This window comes from Hetaerina americana, unplaced genomic scaffold (genome assembly GCF_022747635.1).
Source record: "Hetaerina americana unplaced genomic scaffold, ioHetAmer1.1.p SCAF_2, whole genome shotgun sequence".
In the NCBI taxonomy this organism is placed as follows: Eukaryota; Metazoa; Arthropoda; class Insecta; order Odonata; family Calopterygidae; genus Hetaerina; species Hetaerina americana.
In genome coordinates, this window is record NW_027286763.1 from 47,211,920 (window position 1) to 47,237,629 (window position 25,710).

The 25,710-nt window shown below is 38.7% G+C and overlaps 2 protein-coding genes across 2 annotated transcripts in view; one reads left to right on the forward strand and one right to left on the reverse strand.

Moving 5' to 3' along the window:
* The window catches only part of Glys (glycogen [starch] synthase), a 63,678-nt gene extending 41,831 nt beyond the window's left edge, over nucleotides 1-21,847 (reverse strand). The window contains exons 1-2 of the mRNA XM_071585008.1: nucleotides 21,774-21,847; nucleotides 21,003-21,469 (exon numbers count right to left, since the gene is read on the reverse strand). Coding sequence (XP_071441109.1) covers nucleotides 21,003-21,141 — 139 coding nt within the window. The 5' untranslated portion in view covers nucleotides 21,142-21,469; nucleotides 21,774-21,847. The remainder of the gene's footprint in view (nucleotides 1-21,002; nucleotides 21,470-21,773) is intronic.
* Nucleotides 21,848-21,999: 152 nt separating this feature from the next.
* On the forward strand, nucleotides 22,000-24,355 carry BORCS5 (BLOC-1 related complex subunit 5). The gene is made up of 4 exons (XM_071584894.1): nucleotides 22,000-22,565; nucleotides 22,656-22,858; nucleotides 23,423-23,611; nucleotides 23,747-24,355. Exons 1-4 carry the CDS (start codon nucleotides 22,328-22,330, stop codon nucleotides 23,960-23,962), a joined length of 846 nt encoding a protein of 281 aa, XP_071440995.1. The 5' UTR covers nucleotides 22,000-22,327; the 3' UTR covers nucleotides 23,963-24,355.
* Nucleotides 24,356-25,710: the final 1,355 nt, after the last annotated feature.

Here is a 25,710-nt window from a genome sequence, read left to right on the forward strand (position 1 = left end):
AACATCTTGAAGGAAATATAGTAGCTTTATAAGAATTCGTTATATCGAGGTCGATAACTGTTGTTTATATTTGGACGAAATTGTTGATATGGTGATATAAAAAATAGTCGATGTGCGTATAAGGACGGAATTGTCGATAAGCGATATTTGTATACCCAGAATATGAAATTCCTAGACAATTCGAGTGACATTTTTATGTAGACATCGATGATACTACTAAAATGCATGTGGTTGTGGCATAGGATATGGTTATATTATATATATATATATATATATATATATATATATATATATATATATATATATATATATATATATATATATATATATATATATATATATATTAGTCATATGAAAAGCATAGTTTTTATATTTATAAATGTCTTTAAAAAGGTCAAAGAAACATTGACTACTTTGCAACTGGAGTCAATGGGCATCAGCATCACAGAAGGAAAAATAATACTCATTAGTGTCAGTGTAGGTTATCAAAAACAAAGGACTCATTCGACATATTAAAACTGACAAAACTTCATAGACAAGAAATGTCACTTTATTAATGTACTTAGCCCATTCATCGTATCTAAGACGTTTTTTCAGAACACAAACATACTTGAGTGTAAAACTCCTGATAGTGAGTTCCGAATTTATTTAATCTATTGCATTGCTTATTGACAAAGAATATTATATAATAATCCCAAACGTCAGGTAAAATAATAGCATGATAAATATAAATTATTATATTGTCAATAGATGATCTTTCCGATATTCATCATGAACTTTTAGTCGATATTACGATTTGCAGGATATATTCAATACGCTACAAGGAGGACATTGTTAATATTTACATTATGGTCAGTTGTGTTGTTATTTCTCGATATTCCTGATAACCATTGCCTCCTCGGTATTTTTATCATATCGATTATCTATATTTCAAAATTAATAAACTGCTACACTACTGAGGACCCTCGCTGTCATTCGAGAGCAATCTTGAGCCACTCACCTCTTCAGTAAAACTCAGGAAAGAGTTCGCCAATGCCTAACCACTGCGAAATTCTACGATCGAAGAGGCTATTAGACGCATCGTATCTTAGGTTTCCTTCGCGCTGGGAATGGCGCAACTGTGAGATGGAGTCCGCTTACAGGGTAACCATTTCATAACGGTAAACGGACAAGTTCGTGGGAGGTTGGTCGTTCAAGGAGTGGGGTTTGCGGTCTCGGGGGACCTGAGTTCGAGATGGAGGAACTCAGACCATTTAAGTCTCGGAAAAACAATAATCAAACATTGCTAAGGGTTTCAGAGACTTCAAATACACGCTTCCTCCTAAATCCTCGCCAGGATCCAAAACGCTTCCATCCAAACCACCATTCGGATGCGCAAAAACTATTTTAAATGTTCAAATGTTTCCCGAAAAGTCCTTGGTTACTATCCCACCATTTTAGCTCTTATTCATGCAATCAAAATTACAGTTACAACATTACCCCTAAAAGGAATGAAAAAACCGTATCTGTTTACAGATGCACAAAATTGTGAATGTAGTAGTGACCGACAGCTAACGTCATTTGCGCCATTAGGACAGGAAATGATGAAGGGTGGAGAGAAAACCGGCGTCGGCATTAGCCTACTCTTAATGAAAGACGCCCGGAGGGGGCCCGCAGTTTAACGTCCCATCCGACGGACGGCGTACTCACTCAAAGTGCTCTCCACAAAGCGCCTCAAGTAGGGATCGGGATACCACTGAAAAATATCTGCGGATCTGCGCCTCCGAGCTTCGATCCCGGGTCCTCTGGATGGGAAGTCAGTACGTTAGCCACCACACCATCTCGATCCCCTAATACAAGTGTGGATTGGCTTAATTCTTGTCGCATTTTCAGCACATAGGTAACTAATTATGGAAATAATACGAACAACTTGGGAATATCTTTATTCTTCCCGAAGACATCTGCATAAATTCCAATAGATTTCGACCAATGTTGATTAAGGATGGAAAAATGTCATGAAATTTAGCGTCGGATGAATTTTTGTAGACGCAGTTCAGTCCCAAGTTCAAGACACCATTGAACAAGTATTACACATAGTTCAGATTAGACTAATCATGGGATAATGAAAGCTTATTTAATGCTTAATTAGATCAGCCTCATTTACGCCAGTTTAAAAACTGCTTTTTCTGACAAGTTTACTAATTCTTTCCCTGTGCCTGTTCGGCATAGATATCTTGGGAAGATTTTCCACGATGTCCATCAGATTAAATAAATTATGAACTTTCAACTTTGGAAAAGTCAGTAACATAAAATCTAAATAGTCACAGCAGCGTTAATGCGAATTATAAGGGTGTGGAGCACACGACTTCCTTTGTTTGATGTTCCAAACAAAGATAATGAGGCTCAAAGCACTATTTCTCTAAAATGTTTAGATTGCCTAAACCAAAAAAGGGGTATTTTTGTTATCAGGAAATTCAGACGAACCCGTCAAACATGTTTAAACGAAATTCACAACCCATGAATCGTTTTGAGCACTATTTTCATGAAAATTTGAGGTATTTTAAAAATGGACCCGTTACTTTTCACTCCAGCAACAACAAACCCGTTCATCACCTGTCAAAAATCGAATAGACGCGCATCTTCTTCGAATGAATCGCATTCTTAAAGAATAATATGTAAACCTAGGAATTTAAAAATATCGAACTAAAGTGACGTCAATCGTCTTTTCTACAATATGCTTTATTACGCTTAACATATCGATTCACCCGTTTCGGAAAGTATAACGATAACGTTATCGGAAAATGGGAGTTAAAATATATTTAAACGATATCCCATCAATGACAAGAGGATTGGACTACTATCTCCCAAGGTTAAATAGAGGTTCTGATATATCATTACCATTACAAGCAAAAAAATAAGTCTTAAAAATGGGTATCCTCAAATAAACACTGGCCTGGAGAGTTAGAGTTGTGTGGTAGTTTTTTCAATACTACCACACGACTAAATAGTACAATTAAATCCGTTTTCTTAACTTTGAGTTGTGTGGTAGTATTTTCACTTTAAGTTTTCAACCTTCGTCACCAACACATGAAACTCTTGAAAGGTATTTAAGTAAATGCTACAACCCGAATATACATTTTTTTTAATAACGTTTTTTTTAAATATTTATATCAGTAAAATTCTTTTGAGTGCCCACCTTCATGACGAACTAACCCAACTTTAAATCTATCAATATACAGTTTCACACCACTGTGGCTTTCGCCCATATACCCTTGCATAATTCCCAAAGCTTTGCATTCCAAATCTTCCCATTCCCTTTCCTTTAACACTTCCACCCACGAAAGTTCCATCGGGTTCAAGTCCGGTGACTTCAATTGCCAAGAAACGCAAGATGACGGGTAAGAAAATTATTCTAACCTTGAAGAGTAAGGTATGAAAAGCATCAATCAAACTAGAGTGTTAACCTAGAGCGTCGAAAGCTTATTTGACCTTTCTCATAATTTTGAAACATCTCGCAGCGTTCACCAGGAACACATTCGAAGCCCGCTGGGCTCGACTTTTATCGCCATTCTCACAGCTTTCAATAAAATTGATAGCAAAAGAAATTGCAGAGGTGTTAGGCAAACACAGCGGCATTTATTCACGATAACGGGAAATGCATACAGCATTCGATGAGTTTCCGCCCATTTCGAAATGTGAAAACGTGAGATTAGGCACGTCAACTCTTGAGTCAAGTTAACATGATTCCCTAGTTCGTTTAGTTCAAGGTTCACGGTACTCTTCCAGCAGGTGATCTACCTCTCACAACCCTCCACCGGAGAACTTTAGAACTGTTTTGTCGTCGTTTACTGTACAATGCTTTATTCATTTGTTTACTTAAGGACGCAAATTCCCATCGAAGCATTCGTAATTTTCTATTCCCTAAGTACACAATTGCCCTTCACGGAAGTTCTCGTGTTGAAGTGGGCAGAGTTTTACAATGTTTACAACACGTTGTTCAATTTTGCGAATGGTTTTTAGTGCACAGTGTGAATAAAATTAAGTTTGTCCGATACAATGTCTTTAAATGGAATTCCAATCACGAAAGATTGTGCCACCGGATTTTTAGGGACGAAAACAGGATTTTTTTTTCAAACCAAATCCAGTCAAAGTCAAGTGTGAATCGAAGATGGAAATAAACGTGCGGTGCCCAACATCAAATACATAAATACACACCCTATGAGATACCTCCTGATGAATAAAAATCGGAGTCAAATCTTAAAGATATAGCTTCTGAAACTCACGAAATTTTTACGAGCAGTAGGAATCGTAATCATTGCCGCCGGCGCCTTTCACGCACGTATTTTATCGACGATCCACCACATCATCCGGATTCCGACAGAAAGGCGCCAACTCGTTCCCACGTCGTTGAGCTTGGGTAATTGAACTGTGTTGCCATTCTCAAACCCTGGTCCCTGATTCAAATATCTAAAAGCTGCATCATTCAAAATCGTCGAGTCCCATTGTTAAGAAACTAGGACGGACAGAAAAATAAGTGATATTACGAAGTGGAGATAAATATTTCCTTTCCAATGAACGACATAGAAACGCACCTGGAGTATGTATAAGAAAAATCTACGAGTATCTATAAATGAAAAATTAAGACATTACCTGACGGTGATCCGCCCTGAATCTCTCTGTATGCAACCTAATGTCTGACTTCAACAAGGGCAAGATTGGCTATGCGGTTGGATTTAAAACTTTCTGAGAAAGATATTGGGGCTTCGAAATCAGATGATGGCTCATATAGAAGGCGAGGGAACATCTACAACTACATAAAACCCCGAAAGCCGCCGCAAAGACGAGGGGTGTTAAGTCATAACCCGTAAAAGAAATTTAAACCACAAGCAAAAACAGCAAATTCATGCCAATCTACACCCACAGAGACGCGCATATTCATGAAACAACATTTTTAACTTACACGTATGCAAATACATATACACTAACATACACATGCACCTACGAATATACCTAATGTCTACGCAGCGATTACTCTTGTCTTCACTCGTAAATCGAATGTCTTAACCATTTCTATAATGACTTTGATTTCGTACTATTATGATTCCTAATTTTCCGGGGAAAGAACGAATATTTTTATCTATCTGTACTGAAGTCTACCCCCCTTATCTTATCTTTGTGGTTTGACCTACCTAAATAAAGTGGGGCCGTAATAATTCCTTTAGTGGCATTTAAAGCTCGTTTGTTGCGAACCTTTCTATAAGTCTCGCGGTGCCCTCCGCATCTCAAGCGGCTCCCAACCTAATTCCTCTAGAAGGCCTATCTCACTCTTCTTCTTATCGTAACAATTTTTGATGAATCTGACGGATTTTCTCTGGACTTCATCTAATTATTTTATTCACACTTTCTCCCGAAGATCACAATTACTTGATGCGCATTCAAAATGTGGCCTAACCAGAGCGAAATAACACTTCTCTTTTACTTTCTCATTGCATTTCCCCACGACCCGTTTTTTGAAGCCGAGTTTCTTTAAAGCGGAACCGCATTTTTTCCTGATCTGTGCTCCCCATGAAAGGTGTGGTGTTAGGACTTCCCCCAAATAGTTAAAATGGTGTGTCGTTGTTAGCACTGAACCCTCTATTTCAGAATTTATATCCTGCTCATCACTTCCTTCGTTCCAAAGTTTGACGGCGCATTTGCCTATGATAAGTACTAATCCCCATTCCTTGCACCAATCCGATATTATGTATAAGTCTCAGTCTCATGAGAGTAGTTCACAATCTGATGGGACCCTTATTTCCCTGTATACCCCTGCGTCGTCTGCAAATAATCTGAGACTGCTACTAACGTATGAGCTTAAGTCATTAATGTATATTCAGAATAGAAGTGGTCCGATTACACTTCCCTGGGGGACGCCCGAAGTTATATCCACCTTCGTTGAGCACAACCTATCGATGACTACGATTTGTTTGCGATATGGCTAGGATTCTCCAATCCAATTTATTGAACCAAGAACTACACAATCTTAGATAAAATAAAATGTGCGGAGCAATTTCAGTGCTCAACCGTAATTAAGGGCCAGAGCGTTTGTCTGGTGGGCTGACATGTCGCAGGTTCAAAGCAGAGTGATGCTCATGAGCACCTCTGGCTAATCTCAAGCTAAAGGACCTAATGGGCGACAGAAGTCTCCGGGCACACTGTGTGTTACTTGGAAATAAATGAACATTAACCCCCAGCGTGCGAATTTCGCCTGCTGCGTTATTGGATATACACGATGTCTGGCCGAGTGCTTTAGCCAGTTAACGGCCGGACATTGAGGGATCTGGGTTCGAATCCCGGTCAAGGCGAATGATTTTTACACTCTGAAATTGTTGCATTAAAATGCATATTAGCGGATGACTCCGTTAAAAGTTACTGCTGCGGCATCTCCCGCAGTTTCTTAGAATGATGAGAGTAATTAAGATTGCTTCAATATCTGGTCACGCAACTGTTCTTCAAAGCATCAGACCGAACAAAACCATCGTGTAATATTGCTTTTTCAACGTTTAACATCCGCTGAATCCTTAAAATAGAATTTTATCCATGAAATCACTATTTCATGTTGCTTCTTAGTCGCAGTTAGGTTTGATAACAAAATCCAATCGCATGTCTCATCATAACCGAAAAATGAATTTTAAAGGCATATGTACACGATATTCATTTCAGTTCAGAATTCAAGCAACTTAATTTAGCATTGGAAACGCATTCGAAAACTCAATGCAGTTGATTTCCAGTACTGACTACAGAAATAAGTGTTATGGCTATTTTCCATCCCATTATTTAATTTAACTACCGATATAAGATGAGGAGGGGTGCTTCAAGTGACTTTCGACTGCTGTGCCGGAACTAACATTAATTTCCAATCAGCACTTTCGTAGAAGAACACAAAAAAGCAAAAGCGTAGGCGCAGTGCAAAAAGCGAAAGTCGAAAGGAGAAATAGATCGTAAAAAAGGTTTCATCCGAGACTTTGCACCAAGCCGGCATCCAATATTGAGCATAATTTCAGAACTTAAATAAGCATTGGGCAAAACTTCCTTAAATCACGCTACTATACAGTAAAAACAAAGTGAGACACGAAATGGGGAAGTCGTGTTTTACGACGCAATAGTCAACGATGAACAACAATCGACCCGTCTGATCGAATCTCGCGAAGCAAACGCTTTGTTGAATGGGTCTACTGCTTTGACATTAGTCTAGAGTCAAATGAAAATTTGTTCAGCAAAGACGGGAATTGTATTTTGAATTGATAATAAATTTCTTATATATTCACAACGTGATCTGCAATATCCGTCGAAAATAGACATAATAAAAAAAGTCAAAGGAGATACAACTGGATCGGCCAAAAGAACACAACGGGGGGAAAACTCTCCTGAAGCCTCGAATGATTTCAAAAGATAAGCCAAAAATTGTATAAGGAAGAGGAATATGACGTGAGAATCTTATTCATGATTTGGGAAGAAATTTTTTCACTTGACCAGAGATGAAAGTAGAAAATCCTCTTGGCAACATTTACTTCTTTCATTTACCAGCAATTTGTAAGAGAAAACCACAGTATAGAAACGCCTTTGCTGTTTTTATTGGTGCATGAACGATTAAAATATAAATCTAACATAGTGAAGGACACCAGCTACTAGTCCTCAAATGAATCTCCTGCCAACCTAAATGGACAATTTCTCTGCTATTATTTACAAAAGGGTACGTGGTAGTCCAGTGGCTATAGCACTGGGCTACTAGGCTAGCGAAGGGCCTGGATTCAAATCCGCGTGATGGCTTTAGATACTTCTCTCAGCAGCTTTACCCCAGATGCGTGATTTTACCAGTACCAGATATTTCTGGGTAACTAGGGAGAGGTTCTAACCCCCCTACACTGCTAATTCGTGAATTTCACACGCCGTTGGGCTTAGTACTAGACGGAGCTCTACCATATCAAACCAAACTTCGGGTTAATAACTGTGGTTTTCTTTTATTTTTAAAACAGTCGCCCCTTTTGATACTTCTTCCTAAATCACAACTCAAAATATGCTGCCTGGTCTGATTTTACACAATATATGCATTAGTAATTCTATGCAAAAATATTGACTATCTTTCAAAAAGAGGGATGGGATGAAAAAAGGCAGTTAAGGAGCAACTGGCATAAGGATGAAGCTTTATATTATTTAATTAATGCATTATTGAACATTAAATACATGTACAACGCGAAGTCGCATCTACCGCATCTTAGACCGCTTCTAACGCATTTTAAATCATATATTTTACTCACATATTACTCCATATTACGGAAATTTTAAAGCCATCAAAAAAGAAGGTCATCGTCGGATCGGAATTTCAAAGGTCTACTCTTGTTTCTGCAGTTGCTAAAATGAGCTACTGCAAAAAAAACCCTTACTTATTGTAAAATAAATGCTGCTTTGGTTACTCCCCACCATCAAATTCCATAAAAATTTACGACTCGCGCGCAAAAAATTAAAAAAATGAACCTGGGCATCGCGTTGTCTTAGAGAGTCTCCCCTTGAATGAGTGGATGGTGCAGTCGTATTGCTATCGACTGCTATCGTTCCGAATTGACCCGTTCAGTTGTCAAGAGACACTGATTGACTGTTAAAATTTCTGCTCACGTCCCCTACTTAACCACTCGTCTCATAATGCTACCGAGATTGGTCATGATGGCCACAAATGTCAAAAACACACAGTTGCGTGCAATTGTCCTTTACATTACGGTGGGACGCGATGGAACATATAGATAAATGGTTTCCATGGTGGACTTTTCCAAAGAGCCAACTGCGACATGGCAAGAAAATAATGAGACAAGTTTTGCTATAAACGTATACAACATAATTATATTTCCAAGGGACGAATGAAAATGGGACACCCTTTCCTATAACAAGACTCAAATTTTTTCCCATCGCCAAAAAAATATTATTTAAGTAAATCAACTTAGATTTCTATGGCATTTTCATTTTATGCATGCAGCAGTAGTTATGTCGTTTAGAGTAACCATGTAGTACAGCAAGGCGAAACTGTTTCTGCTTGCAAAACATTTGTTTAATGGGGATCTTTATTTCATTTAATGTGCACATACACAAGTCATTCTCAAGAAAAACTGATACCATGCAGACCAATAGATATGAAATGTAATGGCGTCACAAGAGCAGCTCCTACCCGCCTTTTTTTAAGTATCAATTTTTGGAAAACAGAGCCTAAATTGTAATTAGACGCCACAGAGCTAGACCAATATAAGTTTTGGAGCACTTTAAATATTATTAGGAACCTGAGTGTTCTTAAAAACTGTAAATCGATATTATACCAGTTTGGATTTACGCATGAATGGGTGTTACATCATTTTTTATCACTGGTCATTGATGCATAGACTAAGTTGATATATTTGACCCGTGCACTCACGATCCAACCTCCCCTACACTCAATTCTGCACTGGAATTTATGTCAGCAATGGTCGAGGCACTTGCATTAACTATTTCCTCAAATTCAACTTCCAAACTATCGCTCATCAGCATATCAGGGATCTTAATTGGCGATCAGAAGCTTTACAAAAGAAATTCCGGTCCATCAGTGTCGTGAAGTTAGAGAGGTAACGGGCACTTCCGCGGACTAGACGATGCTAGCTTTATCGAGCTAGTCTTCCAGTATCACGGTTTAAATCTCCTCCACCATAGATAAATCTTCGAAGTCAGAATCAGAGTAGAGTTCCATATAACTCTTCGAGTATTACGAGAAAAGTAAATGGAAGTGTTTCAATGTTAAATAGCTAATTGTATTTTAATTTCCTAGGGCGAAAATATATAGAAATAATTAACCGATCCAATTAGGGCTTCACCAGGATCGAGAACATTTGCATTTCCAAGCATTCTGGGGAATAGCAGCCGTGGACCAAAGAACCTAGAATTTGCAAATACGTTCGGTGCTTCTTGGACCTTAGTTCGGATCTTTCGTGGACACACTCGAATTCCAAATTAAGGAATAAGACTAGCCATAACTTTCCCAATTTGCCGTTGCGCCGGCGTTTCCCACAACATAGTCTTCAATTTTTCGATGCTCCGTTCTCCTCAGGCAGGAAATTCAGCTGAATCGGGAGTCGTAACAAGGAAACCTATACACGTGCGCGGAAGAGTTGCGCCTATCATTTTGTTTTTAGTCATTCAGTTTTTATAACAGTTTTCACGATGCTTATTTTGTCGTGAATTTACCTAAGATTCCGAAAATTGAGGATAAACTGGAAGCAATGGAGGAAATATTCCCGTGTGCGTCCTTTAACGAATATCTCGAACTGTTCTGAGTAGGAGCTTTCTTAGTTAATGCTGATTGTTGGTTCGGGTATACTTCGTCGGACTGCTGTTAAGAGAGAGACAGTCGAAGGAAGTACAACTTACTCTACACGGTCTGCCCCGATAACAAGTAAAGCGATGCTCATCGTCTTTTTCGGCTTTATCCATTAAGAGTTGGTGCCTCAGGGACAGACAGTGAACAGTAAGGTTAACGAGGAAGTCTTCGAAAGCTTGTGGATAAGAGTGCAACGCTTCAGGAGGGAGATCTTTACCAACTCGAGGTTGCACCACGACAACGCTCCCTCCCACGCCGCCTTCCTCGTAACCGAGTACTTGGCCAAGCACAAGGTGGAAATGTTGCCGCAGCTAATAAAAAGCAGCTTGCCCCACCCAATAAAAAGGAGCTTGAAATACAACCATTTTAGAACGCTGTATAACTTCAGAGGCCATGACGAGGTCCCTGGACGAGGTTCCCGTCAAGGTCTACTAGGAAGCATACCGCGACTAGCAGAGGTGCCGGCATTGATACGTCGGCACACAAGGGTACTACTTTGAAAGTTTTAGTTATTTGGGCCTATATCTTGAGCAATTCTTTCCCGGATTTATTCTACCTATTTTTGGAACGGACCACGTATACTATTCTTGAAAATGTTAGACGGATTTTACACGTTGCGAATCGCTGAGATTTTCTCCCTCAGACATTCAAGTCTGAACTATCAAAGAGAACTTTTTTCTTAACTATCAATGAGAACATTTAACCCTACGGTATCGAGCTCAACCTTCTGAAATTTAATCTTGAGGAATTAGAAAAACCTCGTAGATTTCACCAAACTGTATTGCGGTATGACTGGTTTCTCACATATGTTGAGCTATCTTCGGGTCTTAACCTCAAGATGCCTATTTGATGAAACTGATTGTATCGCAATAGGATTTGGTGTACTCTACATAGTTTTTCAAATTCCCCGAGAATATTCAAAAAGGTTAGCTCAATTTCTTTATTTAATTATTTAAAGTTACGCATCATGGTTCCCCAGGACATTATTTATTGTGTCACAGGCTACAATACTGATTACTATGTTAATTAATTCAATTGCATGTTATGTGAGGAGAAGGAAGTACAAGTTCTTACGTTCATTAAGTAATATTATACCTTGATAAGTCATGTACGTATAATGGTATTGAAGTCTTGTCAATCGAAGTACGAGCTGTCACATTTGATTCCCTTCTACCAAGCCGTAAGTTATGATAATAAGAGTATGTGTTCCTATAGTCATCCCTTTAAGATCATTGTTGTTCTCACACAATTCATGGTTATAGCTTTTTTCTGTGTGGCGAACATACGTGTAAAAAGTTTTGTTCGAAATTTTTATGCTTTTTACAGTGCAAAATATATGTTTTTAATGTATTCGTATATTTTTAGAATACGTCAATAAATTTTAGCAAAATAAAAATATTATTAACTTTTTCATTGAAAATACTTTTATTTGTTTTCCAAATCTTACAACTAAGGGAGCTTTCTTATTTCAAATTGTAAAAGATTTTTGATACTGTGCTCACAAGTTATTTAATAGTATTTCAAATTATAATGACACATTGGTAAATAGGGTTTTTTAAGGCAAATAACAGATTTTTGGTACAGTAAGCATAAATAATCTAATTATTTTCAAAATTTTAAGATATAATTTACATACCGCACTTACATTTTGTTCCGCCCAGTATCAGTTTTGGAAAGTTTAGTTTAAACCTTTAAACCACCTTGGCTACAAAATCTTTGGCTGCAAAGAACTTACACACGGAACGATCTGGTTTCTACCTAGCCAAAGCCTCCTGGATAGGGATTTTTGATCGTGAATAGTGCATCCACTTTAGGTGAGAGAAAGTCTTCTCATGTACAAATTCTAAGGAAAAAACATCTGAATTCTATTTTTTCAATCCTCAAAGCAAAAAGGAGAGAAAGTAACATAAGCCACGTTATCTCAGCAAATATGTCAAGCGATCTGGTTGTACCAGGTAGACTCGGCTTAACTTAGATAGCTCAGATTAACAGTTGAGACCCTCTCGTGCGAAGCGAGTTCAGGGCTTAAGTCGACGGTAAATATTTTCTGGACGAACATACGATATTTATGTAATTTGATTTATAACTTTCAAATACATTTATATCATACTTCAAGGCTACACGTATTCATTCATTCATCGGTAGAGTGAAACGTTTATTTGTTTTCCCGGCGGTGATTTTTAACGCGAGTGGTTTCGGGTCAAAGAGTGACCGAATGGGCAGCACGTTTGAAACTGCGATAGCCGACGAATCCGTGAGCACTCAGTGAGTTATGAGGAGTGCTATTATTCAGACATGAGTTGCTCCAGTCTTTTACTTTCCTTAATTTCTTGTGATTGACAGTTAATGCGCAACTCGAAATACGTGCGAGGACAAAATTATGATGTGGATCACATTAAATTACGCCCACATTTTTTACGAAGAAAATATTTAATATGAACATAAACTAATTCACTTTGCACATTTGCCCAATCAGATTGAAGTTAAAATACCTACTTATATGAGATATTTCAGGTGCTCCATTATCACTCTTGCAAATGTCATCAAGCGAATTCATTTTACTCACGGATAAAAAAGTCTACATTTTCTTCGTACTTGTATATTTTATATTTAAATAAATGGATCAAAATTGCATTGTATTTTAATTGCCTAATTATTCTATGTCTTATTTTAAAGTCAGATATACTGAATAGGTCATGAGAACATTTCAATTTAAACAATCTCCTCTTTCAGAGGTTCATTGCGAAAAACGCGCTTTAAACGAAAGCGCAACTGGAATCAAGGACCCCAAATACTCTTATTATCCCTCGAGGATTGGGTTGGGTTCGAATAAGGGGCGGAGAAGAGCGACATGAACTAGCACTCAAGGTTGGAGGGGAAGAAATACAACCCCGCATGTTGTTAAAATAGTCTCAAGGAACCCCATTCGTAATGCGACAGCACTTAAAAATGCCTCCTAGTCTTGACTTATTCGACTCCGAACGTATTGAAAACTAATTTGAAATATTTATACAGTGATTCTTCTTCATGTCATCAAGTATGAGTCGTACACAAAACAAGCATATTCGAGCAATACCAACATGGTACCCTGCCAACCAAATAGGGAAGCGGCTGGAGTGACAACACACCAGGTTCTCACTAACTAAATTACATATTACTAAAATGTTAGGGATGAAATGAGTATATGTGTAATTCAAATGATGAAAACATGTCTTACAAACAACTCTAGAAGAACTCCAGCATCTAAGTTAATTTTATTATTCTGCGCATGCGAAACGAGCATGCGTAGAATAGTAAAACTAAGTTAAGATGTTGTAGTGTTTCTTGAGGTTTTATACATATATAACAAACAGAGTGAACAATAAAGGCCGCAAAATGGGCCACCTGGACTAAAACCTCACCAGGGCGATTTCGGATGGAACTACCCTCGACCCGTACTATTGGAGGAACAATTACGTTTCAAATACGTCAATTTTTCAGTTTCTCTCTCTTAAGATCAATCATTCATGATATCTCTGGAGATGGGGTTCGTAACACGTTTTAGGAAATTGCAAGAGAAACCTTCTTCTAATTATTGTACGGCATTTAGTTCACGACTTATCCTTCGGTAAGTAAATGATCCCCAAACTAGTTCCTTTAAAAGTCAGGCTACACTACTATGCGTATCATAATATCATATTGCAAAGCTATCTCCCATTCACTTCACTCGATCCCATTCACCAATAAAACAGACGTTCTGGGATCTCATATACTTGCAGCATATTCTAAGTGAGATCGAAATATTTAAAATGAACACCTCTATCTTATCTCATCACATAGGCTAATTTCCCCTAATACATCTAATTACATCCATTTCCCCGCAACTTTTTCCGCATATTTTGTGTTCCCCATGAGGGGTCTTGAAGGAAGTAAGAGTTTTCACCCAATCCAAAAGTATAATTACGTGGACGGATTCATTACACCTCGAGAGAAGGACGCTTACAATGATGGAGAGACCAGTATTAAAGGACGCCCAGCAAGCGGAGTGCGAAAAATGTGAAATGAAAGCGAAAGTACCGAATGGGAAAGGTCTTATTGACCAAATGCTGGCAGCGATCGATGCGAAACTTGTCGTTAGTCGGAGGGCAAGTTAATATTGTTTGCGTAGATACTGTTACACCTTCTTGACTCTCACCTCCAACATGGCCTCCCTCTATGGCACAATGCCATTCGAAAAGGAAAACAATGAAAAATTAAGTGGATGAACACATACAAGTGTGGCTGACTAGCTATAGCAAGGCTGTGGCGGAGCGGGGAGCAATCTAAAGGGCGGGGACGGGACGACTTGCTAATTTGACGAGCGCTGGTGCGCTCGCATTCAAATACGAGTATCAGTTCATTTCATTCGAGTTTATGAGGCATATACTACCTTGATCAAAAAGTTCCCGGAATAACCACCGTGTGGCGCTCCCATCGTTCCGATTTGAGTTCTGTTTTTTTGTTAAATTGGTACATCTGTTGTTGATATTCCCTTTAAATCTTAGTGTCATAACTTGACATTTGCAAAAGTTACGTAGCCAAGAGTACTCTCTTCTCCAGAATATTCTTTCTATTCTTAACATACATGTACAATAAATCTCTTCCGTTTTCTTTCCATTTTCCATAAATATTTTCATCTCCTCTGAATGTTAGGTAATCTGCCGGTTAAGGTAGGTTTTGAATAAAAACAACTACCAAGTAAATATCTTGTCTCTCCCAACAAAACAATACCCATCATCCTACTCTATAATACTCCCTTCTTCATCCCAGTATACTTCCTTCATTCCGTCCAACATCCCTATCATATTCCTGCCCCGTCCTTGTTTGCCTCACATTCTCCCCTCCATCAAAGCCTTCGACATCCCACTGCCAATCAATACGCTTAGCATTCATTTTTCTTGCCTCCTTATGATTTCTATCAGGAATCCCGTCTCCTTCCCCACCATACCTAGCACCCCCTCATTTGTTTTGCTTTCAGTCCACTTCACCTTCTCCATCCTCCTCCAGCCCCGTATTTCAAAAGTCTACAATCCACGCCTATCGTACTGCTTCAACGACCATGTTTCCGCGCCGTGCATAACTACGCTCCATTTCAAAGTCTTGAAGAACCTTTTCTTAACTTACTTACTCAACATCCCTGTCATCAATTCTCTCCTTCTTGTGGAAGCTTCTTTGCTAAATGCAATTCTTCTTATGCCCTACTGGTTTAACTATTTCGGTCCAAAGCACTTCCGAGACACGTAAACTGTTATACCTGCTCTAGTTTTTGCCCTCCTGCAGAATCCTGTATTTCAACTTTTTACTTAGCCTTTCTCTTTCTGAAAAACCAAATAACCTCTGTTTTATACTACCTTGAACAAAACGTTCCCGGAATAACCACCGTGTGGCGCTCCCATCGTTCCGATTTGAGTTCTGTTTTTTTTGTTAAATTGGTACATCTGTTGTTGATATTCCCTTTAAATCTTAGTGTCATAACTTGACATTTGCAAAAGTTACGTAGCCAAGAGTACATCTATCTCTGTGTGTGTTGGCGATTTTTTACAATTGCAGAAATGGATTTAAATTCGCAACAACGAACTTGTATTAAATTTTGCGTAAAAAACGGATTTAGTGGCGCACGGACGTTGGAAATGTTGGAAAAGTGTTTCGGCAACGATTCTCTAAAAAAAACGGTCGTTTACCAGTGGCACGAGCGGTTCAGAAGTGGTCGTGAGTCAATCGAAGATGATGAACGCAGTGGCAGACCATCGACATCGAAAGTCGGTGAAAAAATTGATAAAGTAAAAGAAATGTTGGTCAATAACCGCAAATTAACCATCAGAGAAATAGCGGAGGACTTGAACATTGCCTATGGATCCGCCCAAGACATTGTGGTTAATGATTTGGGTTTCCGTCGTGTAGCAGCAAAGTTGGTGCCAAAAGACCTCAATTTCATGCAAAAAAGAGACCGTGTTGACGTCGCAAAAGACATGATTTGCGAGGCTGAATCCGATCCCACATTCATCAAAAGGATCATTACTGGAGACGAGACGTGGGTTTATGAGTACGACACGCAATCCAGACATCAGGCAAGTGAATGGCGTTCACCAAATGAGCCGAGACCAAAAAAACCACGTCGTTTTCAGTCAAAAAAGAAGGCAATGCTGACGGTTTTCATGGATTACAACGGTGTAGTGCATCATGAATTTTTGCCAGAAGGCCAGACAGTAAACAAAGAGTATTATTTGGGCGTTATGAGACGTTTGCGTGAAGCAATTCGCCGAAAGAGACCAGAAATGTGGGCAGAAAACTCGTGGATTTTGCACCATGATAACGCACCGTCGCACAGTGCTATCATTATTCGTAATTTTTTGACGAAAAATGCAACAAATACCATCCAACAGCCACCGAATTCACCTGATTTGGCTCCCTGTGACTTCTTTCTGTTCAATCGAGTTAAAAAACCATTACGGGGAACGCGTTTTAGCAGCCGAGAGGAAGTAATGGAAAAATCGCAGGAAGCACTGATGGACATACCGAAAACCGAATATAAAAAATGTTTCGAGGATTGGATCAAGCGCTGGCATAAGTGTGTTGCAGTCGATGGGGATTACTTTGAAGGGGACAATATAGATTTAGATGAATAAACTTGTATTTTTAATTTTCTGAATAAATTCCGGGAAATTTTTGATCAATGTAGTATAATAGGCGGATTTTCGGAGACTCTCCACCGACTATTATCTCTTAAAATGCTTCCTTCACTTCTTCGTAGCTTTTGTCTGACTTCTCTGATGTCTTAAAAGCTTTATTTCCTACCTTCCTATACCCATTTAAACCAACGTTCTCCCTTCCATCACAGTTTTTGACATCCACCACCAACGCTAATATTTCCGCCGCCCAATTTTTCTGCCTTATTTGGATTTCCCCCCTAAACTTTCTCTCTTCGTCGAACCATATTTCAAACCAGCAAATGTCTTCCTGTGAGTCCAACTTATTCCTTCTGTTATTAGCTACACCCATATTTCAGTCGCCTCCCATCTAAGGCCAAATTAAATATAATATCATTAATAATTCGACTGATTGATGCTTAAACGAAAGTGCCAATGTTCTTCGGTTTTTTCCGGGCCAATTTGTGAGGCTTGGCGAATTCTCATAGGCTTGTTGAATTAAAAGCGAGAAATGGGGGAATTTTTTCAATAACCGCAATAAGTTTGAGACGCCAAACGCGAAGACACTGCTTGGGCAATACACGCGATTACAATGGGGTGCGACGATACACATACGTCTCGTAGGTAGTCTCGAGAAAGTCAATTACACGCCAGAAATAACCTCTCAAAACATGCGCACACTCTTAACATAAAAGGAGTGCCTTTTTTTGGGATTCCGTAAAGGGAACGGTACTCGCACAACCAACCCACCAGACTCGAGACGTAAGAAAGCGGTTAACTTGGAAGTTCTATTCGCCGGGGAACACCTTCAGGACACAGGAACGAACGCAAGCAAGCACACAAGTAAGCGGAGTTATAAATCGGCTATTTAACAAGTAAAACTCTGGAACAAACACCGGCCTTGAGCCACAATCGCAATAACAGAGTACACATTTGGGAGAAAAAAAAGGACAGAGACAAACAGTATACCTGGGAAAATAGAACTTAAAAATCAGTGTGGGAGGTATTAGCGAGAAATTCAAACAAGAATTCTCAACCGAAGAAACCAATCATACATAAGTCAAACTAGAAAAATGTACCTGGAAGAAGGTGATGCAAGAATTCGAAACGGCTCAGAACAAATTTTTCCTACATAAATGAGGGATACTCCGCCTTCTCAAGCTTCAGGCCTATTAATTTCTGTGTTGAATGCTACATAAATTACGTAGTCTCGTCCTCCCGCAGACCTGTTCCCATTCTCCCTTTTAAAACCGTATTCCACCACGGCCGTAAATTACAATATTTTCACCGAGGAAAGTAATTACTCAAGAATGTGGAAATAGGACGACATAAAGCATGCGGGCTTGAAGTTGTTCGAATCTCGTCATGGGAAAGTCGAGGAAGAAGCAATAAATACTACAATAATAGTCATACACAAGTAAGTTCGCGGATGGACTGGTGCGTTCAATTGGGTTCTTCATATTAGGTAGGGATGAACACAACGAATGATGGTGTTCGGGGATTACGACCATCGATAGCATAAAAGACGTTGGTGATACATTCAAGGTCAGCGGGAAATTAAATATCATCATCAATCCCATTAAAACACCATACGACAATTGCCGTAACCATCGAGTTATGTGGTGACTGTCTCATTCACAATTGAATCTTAATGCCCATGGCGCTTGCTCTAGAAACCAAGCGAATTGGTAGTGGAGGGCAGAGTAATGACTGCAAGCTGAGACGGTACGACAAAGACTGCGCCAATGGTTCCTTCCACTAGGAAAGTGACATAAAATATTGGAGACACGCCGCCAGCACGCTTATCGCGGATGCGTAGGGACAGCCTTACGAGAGGCAGCGGGGGAGATCCGAACGGCCAATCAGCAACCCAGATGAATGGACCCAGCGGTGGGGTGCCTCGTGGCCAGTTCATCTGTCAAGGCCAAACGAACCCGCGTGTTCGGAGACATCGCCGAAAAAGTTCCCCAGTGCGACGTGGTTTTCTCGGCCGAGAAACAGTTACCTCCGCGCGATTCGAACAGGCTTCAGTCAGAAGGGCCAGTAGATATTGATATTATCATTCATATCCTATGCTTGAAAGGTGCTCGTAATTTTCGAAAAATAAATCACAGTTCCACTCTCAACATTGCCCTTGCTTTTTGTTTGAATGTAACACAATTTTGAACACCAGATGTACTCGACTTTTTTATTTTTCTATGCAAAGTAAAATATCGAATTCATAAACGGCAGTGACATACGGGAAATGACTGATGTCAGAGACAGTGGACAATCGGTCACCGGTGATACACGGGGGTCAATGTGACTCGATTTGCCTTCTAACATCTGGTCCCACGATCCCGAAAATGTCCTTCTAGCATAAATAGCATTCATTCTCACGTTCAAATTATGTGCCCGATGATTGAAAACCACGACATGCACCACCTACGGATACCACACTACGGCTGAAGCGTTCATTAGGAAAAGGTAATCACTATGGCTACGTGGTCGCCAGTCCATCTGAGTCGTGCGAGTATCCCAACATGTTACTCAGATCAGGACATAAGAAATTACTCGGTCGAAAGCAAGGACCTGCTAATTTAACTTCATAAAAGAATTAATTCATGCATTCGCGTGAATTTTTTTCCTTTAGCCCATATCACCATTCATATTTTTTCTTTGGTTATTTTACATCTGCGAATACCAAGAGCACATCCAACCACAATTAAAGGGCAAATCCGGAATATTCCATTATTCACTTTCAAAAATTCATGTTTAGTCGTTGAGGTTCGCGTGAATTTTCAGCGGTGCATTGTTGCCCTAAGAGCCATCTTGGGTCCATGAAACATTATTATTTTTATAAATTCAAAATGGGTACTTTTTCAGATGGCAAAACGCATATTTGAAAAATAAAACAAACTAAATTTCGCAACTATTGAGGTATGTTGGGCATCGGAATCGGTAAGTGCCCTTTAGCGCGTAAAAGATACAAAACGAGCCATCGCAATCCAATCAGTGGTCGTAAAATGAATAGAATGGATATTTATTTGGCAAATTGTCGCATTTCGCAGACGCGATGGCGATTTACAAAGGCAAGCGTGTTAAAAAAATTTGAGACGCACTTCTTTAAACAGGTCAGCACAGGAAAATTGTGACTATTCATAATTTTACGATTCGGAAATTACTCCGGCATTATGCCCGTTTCTTTATACCGCCAACAAGAGATGGAAAATAAATCGACATGCTCATAATTCTAAACTCTTCTTTCCGAAAATCTTTAGTTTAAGTTCGTTCAGCTCACTGTGCCATATTGTGCTCAATGCAGTCAAGGGTGGGTTTTTCCTGGGAAAAAATATTTCAAATAGTATTTCAAAATAGCAGTCATCACACAAGTACCTACTCCAGGACCCTTTAATGCCATCAGTGTCTTGGCATCTTTCCCCTTTTCGTCGAACGTACTGCTACTTCGGGGGCAAAGGTAATGCTAAGAAGATAGGTACTCTTTTGGTGATATTTTGCGTGAAACTCGTCCGCGGCGCAAACCCGCTCCTTGTCTCCAGTCTATACGAGAGGATTTGTGCCATGCAGATAAGAACAATTTAAAACCCACATCTGCCATTTTTCATCGATGGATTATTTGTTAGCCATTAGGCCACAATTTTAACTTACGAACTTGCCAAATTATGTAGAGCCTTTGAATGTTAGCAGTACGCTTTGAAAGGCATCTAAACGAATCTTCAAAAAAGTGGGAATAGAAAACCACAATAACGTTGTCATTAAAAGTCGATTTATATCAGATTTTTCCTGTCGACCAATTATATTTTAGACATACAGCTTATATGAATTAGCGAGAAATCCACCTTAAAATAATTTTCTGAAGTTATACAGTACTATACCCATCCAATGAAGCCACTGAAAAAGTTCTGCATACGCGCTTGTGTACCCATATCTTAAATGCAGGCATTAAGACAGTAACCGAAGGAATCTGGAAAAATATTTGTACTCACCCTTGTTGGCAGCTTCCCACGCTATTTCGAAGGTCCATCGGTTCTCACAAGACGCTAGTTCTCCCTTGTCCAGAAAAGCGATGAGATCGTGTGCGCTGTCCACACGGTAAAATCGTCGAGACATTCTTTCCCTGGACATAGTTGTCAATGGATTTGTCTTTGTCTTCTTCTAAATTGGGAATCCGTGCTCACAAAGCACATGCACTCATTATCCCACAAAAATCACACTAAAGCTGAACTATTATAGAACCACAAAGGTGAATAAAAATTATAGGTTTCCACTGAGCTAGAATCCAAGTACCTATAATTTGCACCACAAATTATGTTTATGAAAATTATTGCACTCCACTGCAATATCTAAAACAGTGAGCAGGCTGTTATATTTTTAAATTCAATAAACTGCTGGGGGATTGCGAGTCCATAAAATCATCTTTACCGTCGACATAAGATGCTCCTCCTTATGACACCTGTGATATTTAATAAAATAATATTAAAAGCACGTGAGGGCAGGAAGGACTGTTACAACTCTTAAAAAATGAGAACTGCCATGTGTATCACTGAAACCGGCTGCCTATTAATGAACGGTATTCGACGTACTTTTAGAAACTGTCGTACTAAATAGAACCGGTTTCGGCTTCTTATTATAACCCAATATGAATAAAAAGCACTATGAAATGTCTAAATTAAGAAAGATTAGCACTTTCTCTTTTAATATTTCAACTTTAAGATGCGTAAGCTTAATCATACTAAAACTATTACTAATATAACCACCTTAAGATATTACAGCCTACGAATTAAACAGGACCCGCAAGAAGATGCCGACGTACTCTCCAGTTCCTGCGCCCACAGCGCAAGGCAGAACATTTGAAGGTCGTTCGCACGAGAGCTTTCCTTTTTTATCGTAAAAAAGCGAAAGCATCTTTGACTAAAAAATTAGAGTCTCTTGCGGTCATTACTGTAAAATTAAATTTTTATTCTAATATATTATTTGATTTGGCAAAATCTACTATTTGAATATGCTTTTTTTCTAAGGTAATAAACTATCAACGACCTCATAGTCGTATCAGTTCATCCAGCAGACGAAATATATGTGAAAAAAGGCGAACACAGCGCAATTCTGTTGACACGGAAATTCTCGTGTATTAGAGCCGAGAAAACTATAATTATCATTTTTATAAGTGTCTATAAATTTGCCTTGTGCCTTTAGCTGTCTTAATTTAGTATATGAGGTATCAAAATTTCCGTACGCTGAGATGCAATACTGCTAGGGCGTTAAACAAAAGCTGAACCTTCAGATTTCATTCACGTGCATGTAATTATTTGAAATGGGTTCAGAACAGAGCAGTCAGCAGCAACACATAGGAAGACAGCAGCGAATTAATCAACAAAGGAATTCTGTTCTCGGAAGGAGTAGAAGTAGAGATGTAGAAAGCAGGGAAGATGACGGCCCAGCAAGTTCTGGGGCGGAATTTGCACGCCCCGGAAGCATATCACCTGGACCAAGCATTTGCTCTGATTCAGATCTTCCCTATATTTCCTATACAGTTAATAGGCCTATAGGTGGTAAGTGCCCAAACATTCCATTATAGAACGTGATCCAATTACTTTTCATCGTTGACATATTTTTCAAATGTCGTTTATTTTTCTTCCAAGATTCTCCCAAACTTCCGCATAAACACTTGCAACAGGGCCATGGTTCCAGAAGCAAGTTAGTTGGGCAGTCGTCAAGGAAATCCTTGACAAGAAAAACGGCATTAGTTCGAAGTAACATTACCAGTGGCCACAATATCGTGGTTGTGAAACCTGCTGTGAATACCGAGCCTGTAGAGAAAGATCCTGATCTGGTCCGTTTGCAGGTATGCATTTTGTTTCTTAGGCTCTAGGCTCAAGATGTTAAGCTAAGTGCTGAATGTATTCGAGTTGCATGCAAACGACTTTCTCATTGAATTACCATTTGAGTAAATGGCACTTCTAAATGTTTCAATTTCCCCTATCACATAGTGCAGTTGTATGTTTCTGTTTTTATTGAATATGTAAAAGTAAATTAGCAGATTCCTTGAGCATGCCTGAGAGTTACATTCCTTGGAGAAGTAGGTCCAACGTGGTCACAAGATATATTTAATGAATAATGAAACATAATGCCGATTACTGGTTTCCATTGCCTTGCTCACTATTTATTTACCTGTGCTTTCTGACTCAAGTCAACGCATAATGAAATGCCTATCCCACTAATCTACCCAATCTTCAAGAATTCCAGCTGCGCTTTCCCCAGAATTCTCTTGAAATCCTTCTTAATGCCAGTGTAATAAAGTTTTTCTTGCTTACTGTGAGCATTCTCATCTTATGTTCCACTTCCATGCTGTACTTGACCTGTCCTCATTTTTCACTCTAGAACCGACCCAAGTTGTTTGATTTTTCAGAGTGTTCCAATGTTTCTACCCATAATGAGGGGAACATTGAATCTACCTGCTGCTCGTGATCCTGAAGTATTGGAGCGCCTTGACCCCAGTGGTTTGTTGGCTCTTTGTCATCGCTATCAACAGCATATTGCCATAAGTGCTCAGGTGGTTGCTTCTGAGCAGGCATTGCTAACTGCCCGTGTGCGCGAGGTAAGTGAAGAAGTATTTTTTTTCACTTTCCATGATTATTTTATGATTTTATGTCAACTTAATGATTGAACATTTTACTCTAAAAAAATAGAGTATTAATTGCTATCACTAAAACTCAATGATATAATTTTTCAGGTTGATGCTGCCATCAGTGCAATGATAGACAGATTTGTAGAACGTCAGAGAAAATTTGCTAGATATGCAGAGAGATTGGCAAAGGTGCATGATGTTTTCCACCAACTGAACCGATGTCATGCATTGCTGAATCAAACCCTTGAAAGTCTTGACAGCCTAAACAATAGTTTGCCTGTGGCGGAGCGGTTAGAACCTTTTGTTTGGACAACTGGATAGCTGTTGCCACATGCACATGCTGCAATGGAATATGCATCATGTGCATTGGAGGGATCAAGAGATACTGAGTTTTAACAAGAATTGTATGCACTGAAGGAGGTTAAATATATCAAGATGGTAAATATGTCGAATGATCTCCGGAAGAAAATCTTGTTTTGATTGCACATGGCTCCTTAAGTGATAATGGCCAAGGCATTTCAATGATAGCTTCAAAGTAAAGTTGACAGCGGTGCTATATGTGATATTCATATTATGATATAGGTATATATATCTAGGCATGTATACAAGTGTAATCAATGTTTTTCAATCATGTAGTAAATAAGTGTGATAGAAAATTTCCAAAATTTGGTCTGTAATTATAATTCCTGAAAAAGTGTAAAATTAAAGCTTCAAAATGTTTGTCTTTCGTTTTTATTTAAATTATATTGATTTTAGGAATCTCAGAGTGCAAGAGTGTGGGTATTATGCGTGATCCCCTGCCATGTATAAAATATGAAATGGCAGATCCAATTTCTGCCTCAATACTCTTTACTCAATATTACGTTCAAAAATACATAACTACCCATGTTGTGAGCAGTGGATGGGCATATATTGATGTGTCTTTTGGGCAGTACACATCAGTTTGCCAATCTGAATGAGGAATTAGAAAAACTTCATGGGTTATACCCAACCTCAAACAAGTATGACCCATTGCATCACCTATGTTAATACTTTTGGTATCTGAAAAGTCACATGGGTGATGAAACTGGTCTTATTACAACAAAGTTTGATGCAATCTACAAAGTCAGATTCCTCAAGATGCGATTTCACGAGGTTGATTGAATTGCCAATCTAAAAGTTTTACAGCAGAGAAAACATTTTGGAAAAAAGCTGACATTGTCCTCAAATAAATATCTGCAGCAGTACAGGAGTCCCAATTATGTCAAAATACTAATTAAATTGACTTCCATTGATGATAAACCTAACAGAAGAAATTACCTCACCTAAAATTAAAATTTCAAGTCCATTGTAATTGAGCTAGGTGATCAATATTATACCGTTGTCTATAACCCATTACTTGTTCTTCCATGCTCTTTGTGGCAAGGAAAGCAAATATCATAGCATGTGTGTAAATGACAGAAATCTCTGGACTGGCTTTTATTTGAACTTTATTTATAAAATTTACAACAACAAATGTCTATTTCTTTTATTCAATTATCCTTGATTGGTTTCTAGTTTGTTGGCAATTTATAAACATTCCTTTATAGGGTAAGGATGCCTTTTTGATGATGATTATTGCCTGGAAGTTGATTTTTTGTACTTGAAATATTTTTAGGAGGTTATAAGAGTAGAATGGTAAGAGGCATCACTTTGTGGAGGCGATTCATTTAGGAAAAGAAATACTTAAAGTTATTTCACATATATTTTATGAAACACGACCAAGGTTTCAACTTACCAAGTCCTGATGATGACTTGGTAAGTCAAAACCTAGGTCGTGTTTAAAAAAATATATGTGGAATAACTAAGTATTTCTTTTCCAATATGATTATGAGAGATATTGATTTAATTTCCTTAATATAAAAAGCTTGTTTTTGTTCCTGTGATGAATAAATTCCATGTTTCTTAACTTCTTGACATCCAGCAGCTTGGAGGTGAATTCTGTACAAGAAAGAATTAATCAAAAGTAACTTCTTTACAAATGAACCAGGTTTGTATTGTCAACATTTTACAGAAAATTTTGGGGCAAACCATAAATCAGTCAATCACAA

Excerpts from the sequence above, each read along its gene's own strand:
- BORCS5 (XM_071584894.1), top strand. The coding sequence starts at position 22,328 with ATGGGTTCAGAACAGAGCAGTCAGCAGCAACACATAGGAAGACAGCAG. Across the intron at positions 22,566-22,655 it reads AGTTAATAGGCCTATAGGTG|ATTCTCCCAAACTTCCGCAT; the intron begins GTAAGTGCCCAA and ends TTTTCTTCCAAG. Across the intron at positions 23,612-23,746 it reads TAACTGCCCGTGTGCGCGAG|GTTGATGCTGCCATCAGTGC; the intron begins GTAAGTGAAGAA and ends ATAATTTTTCAG.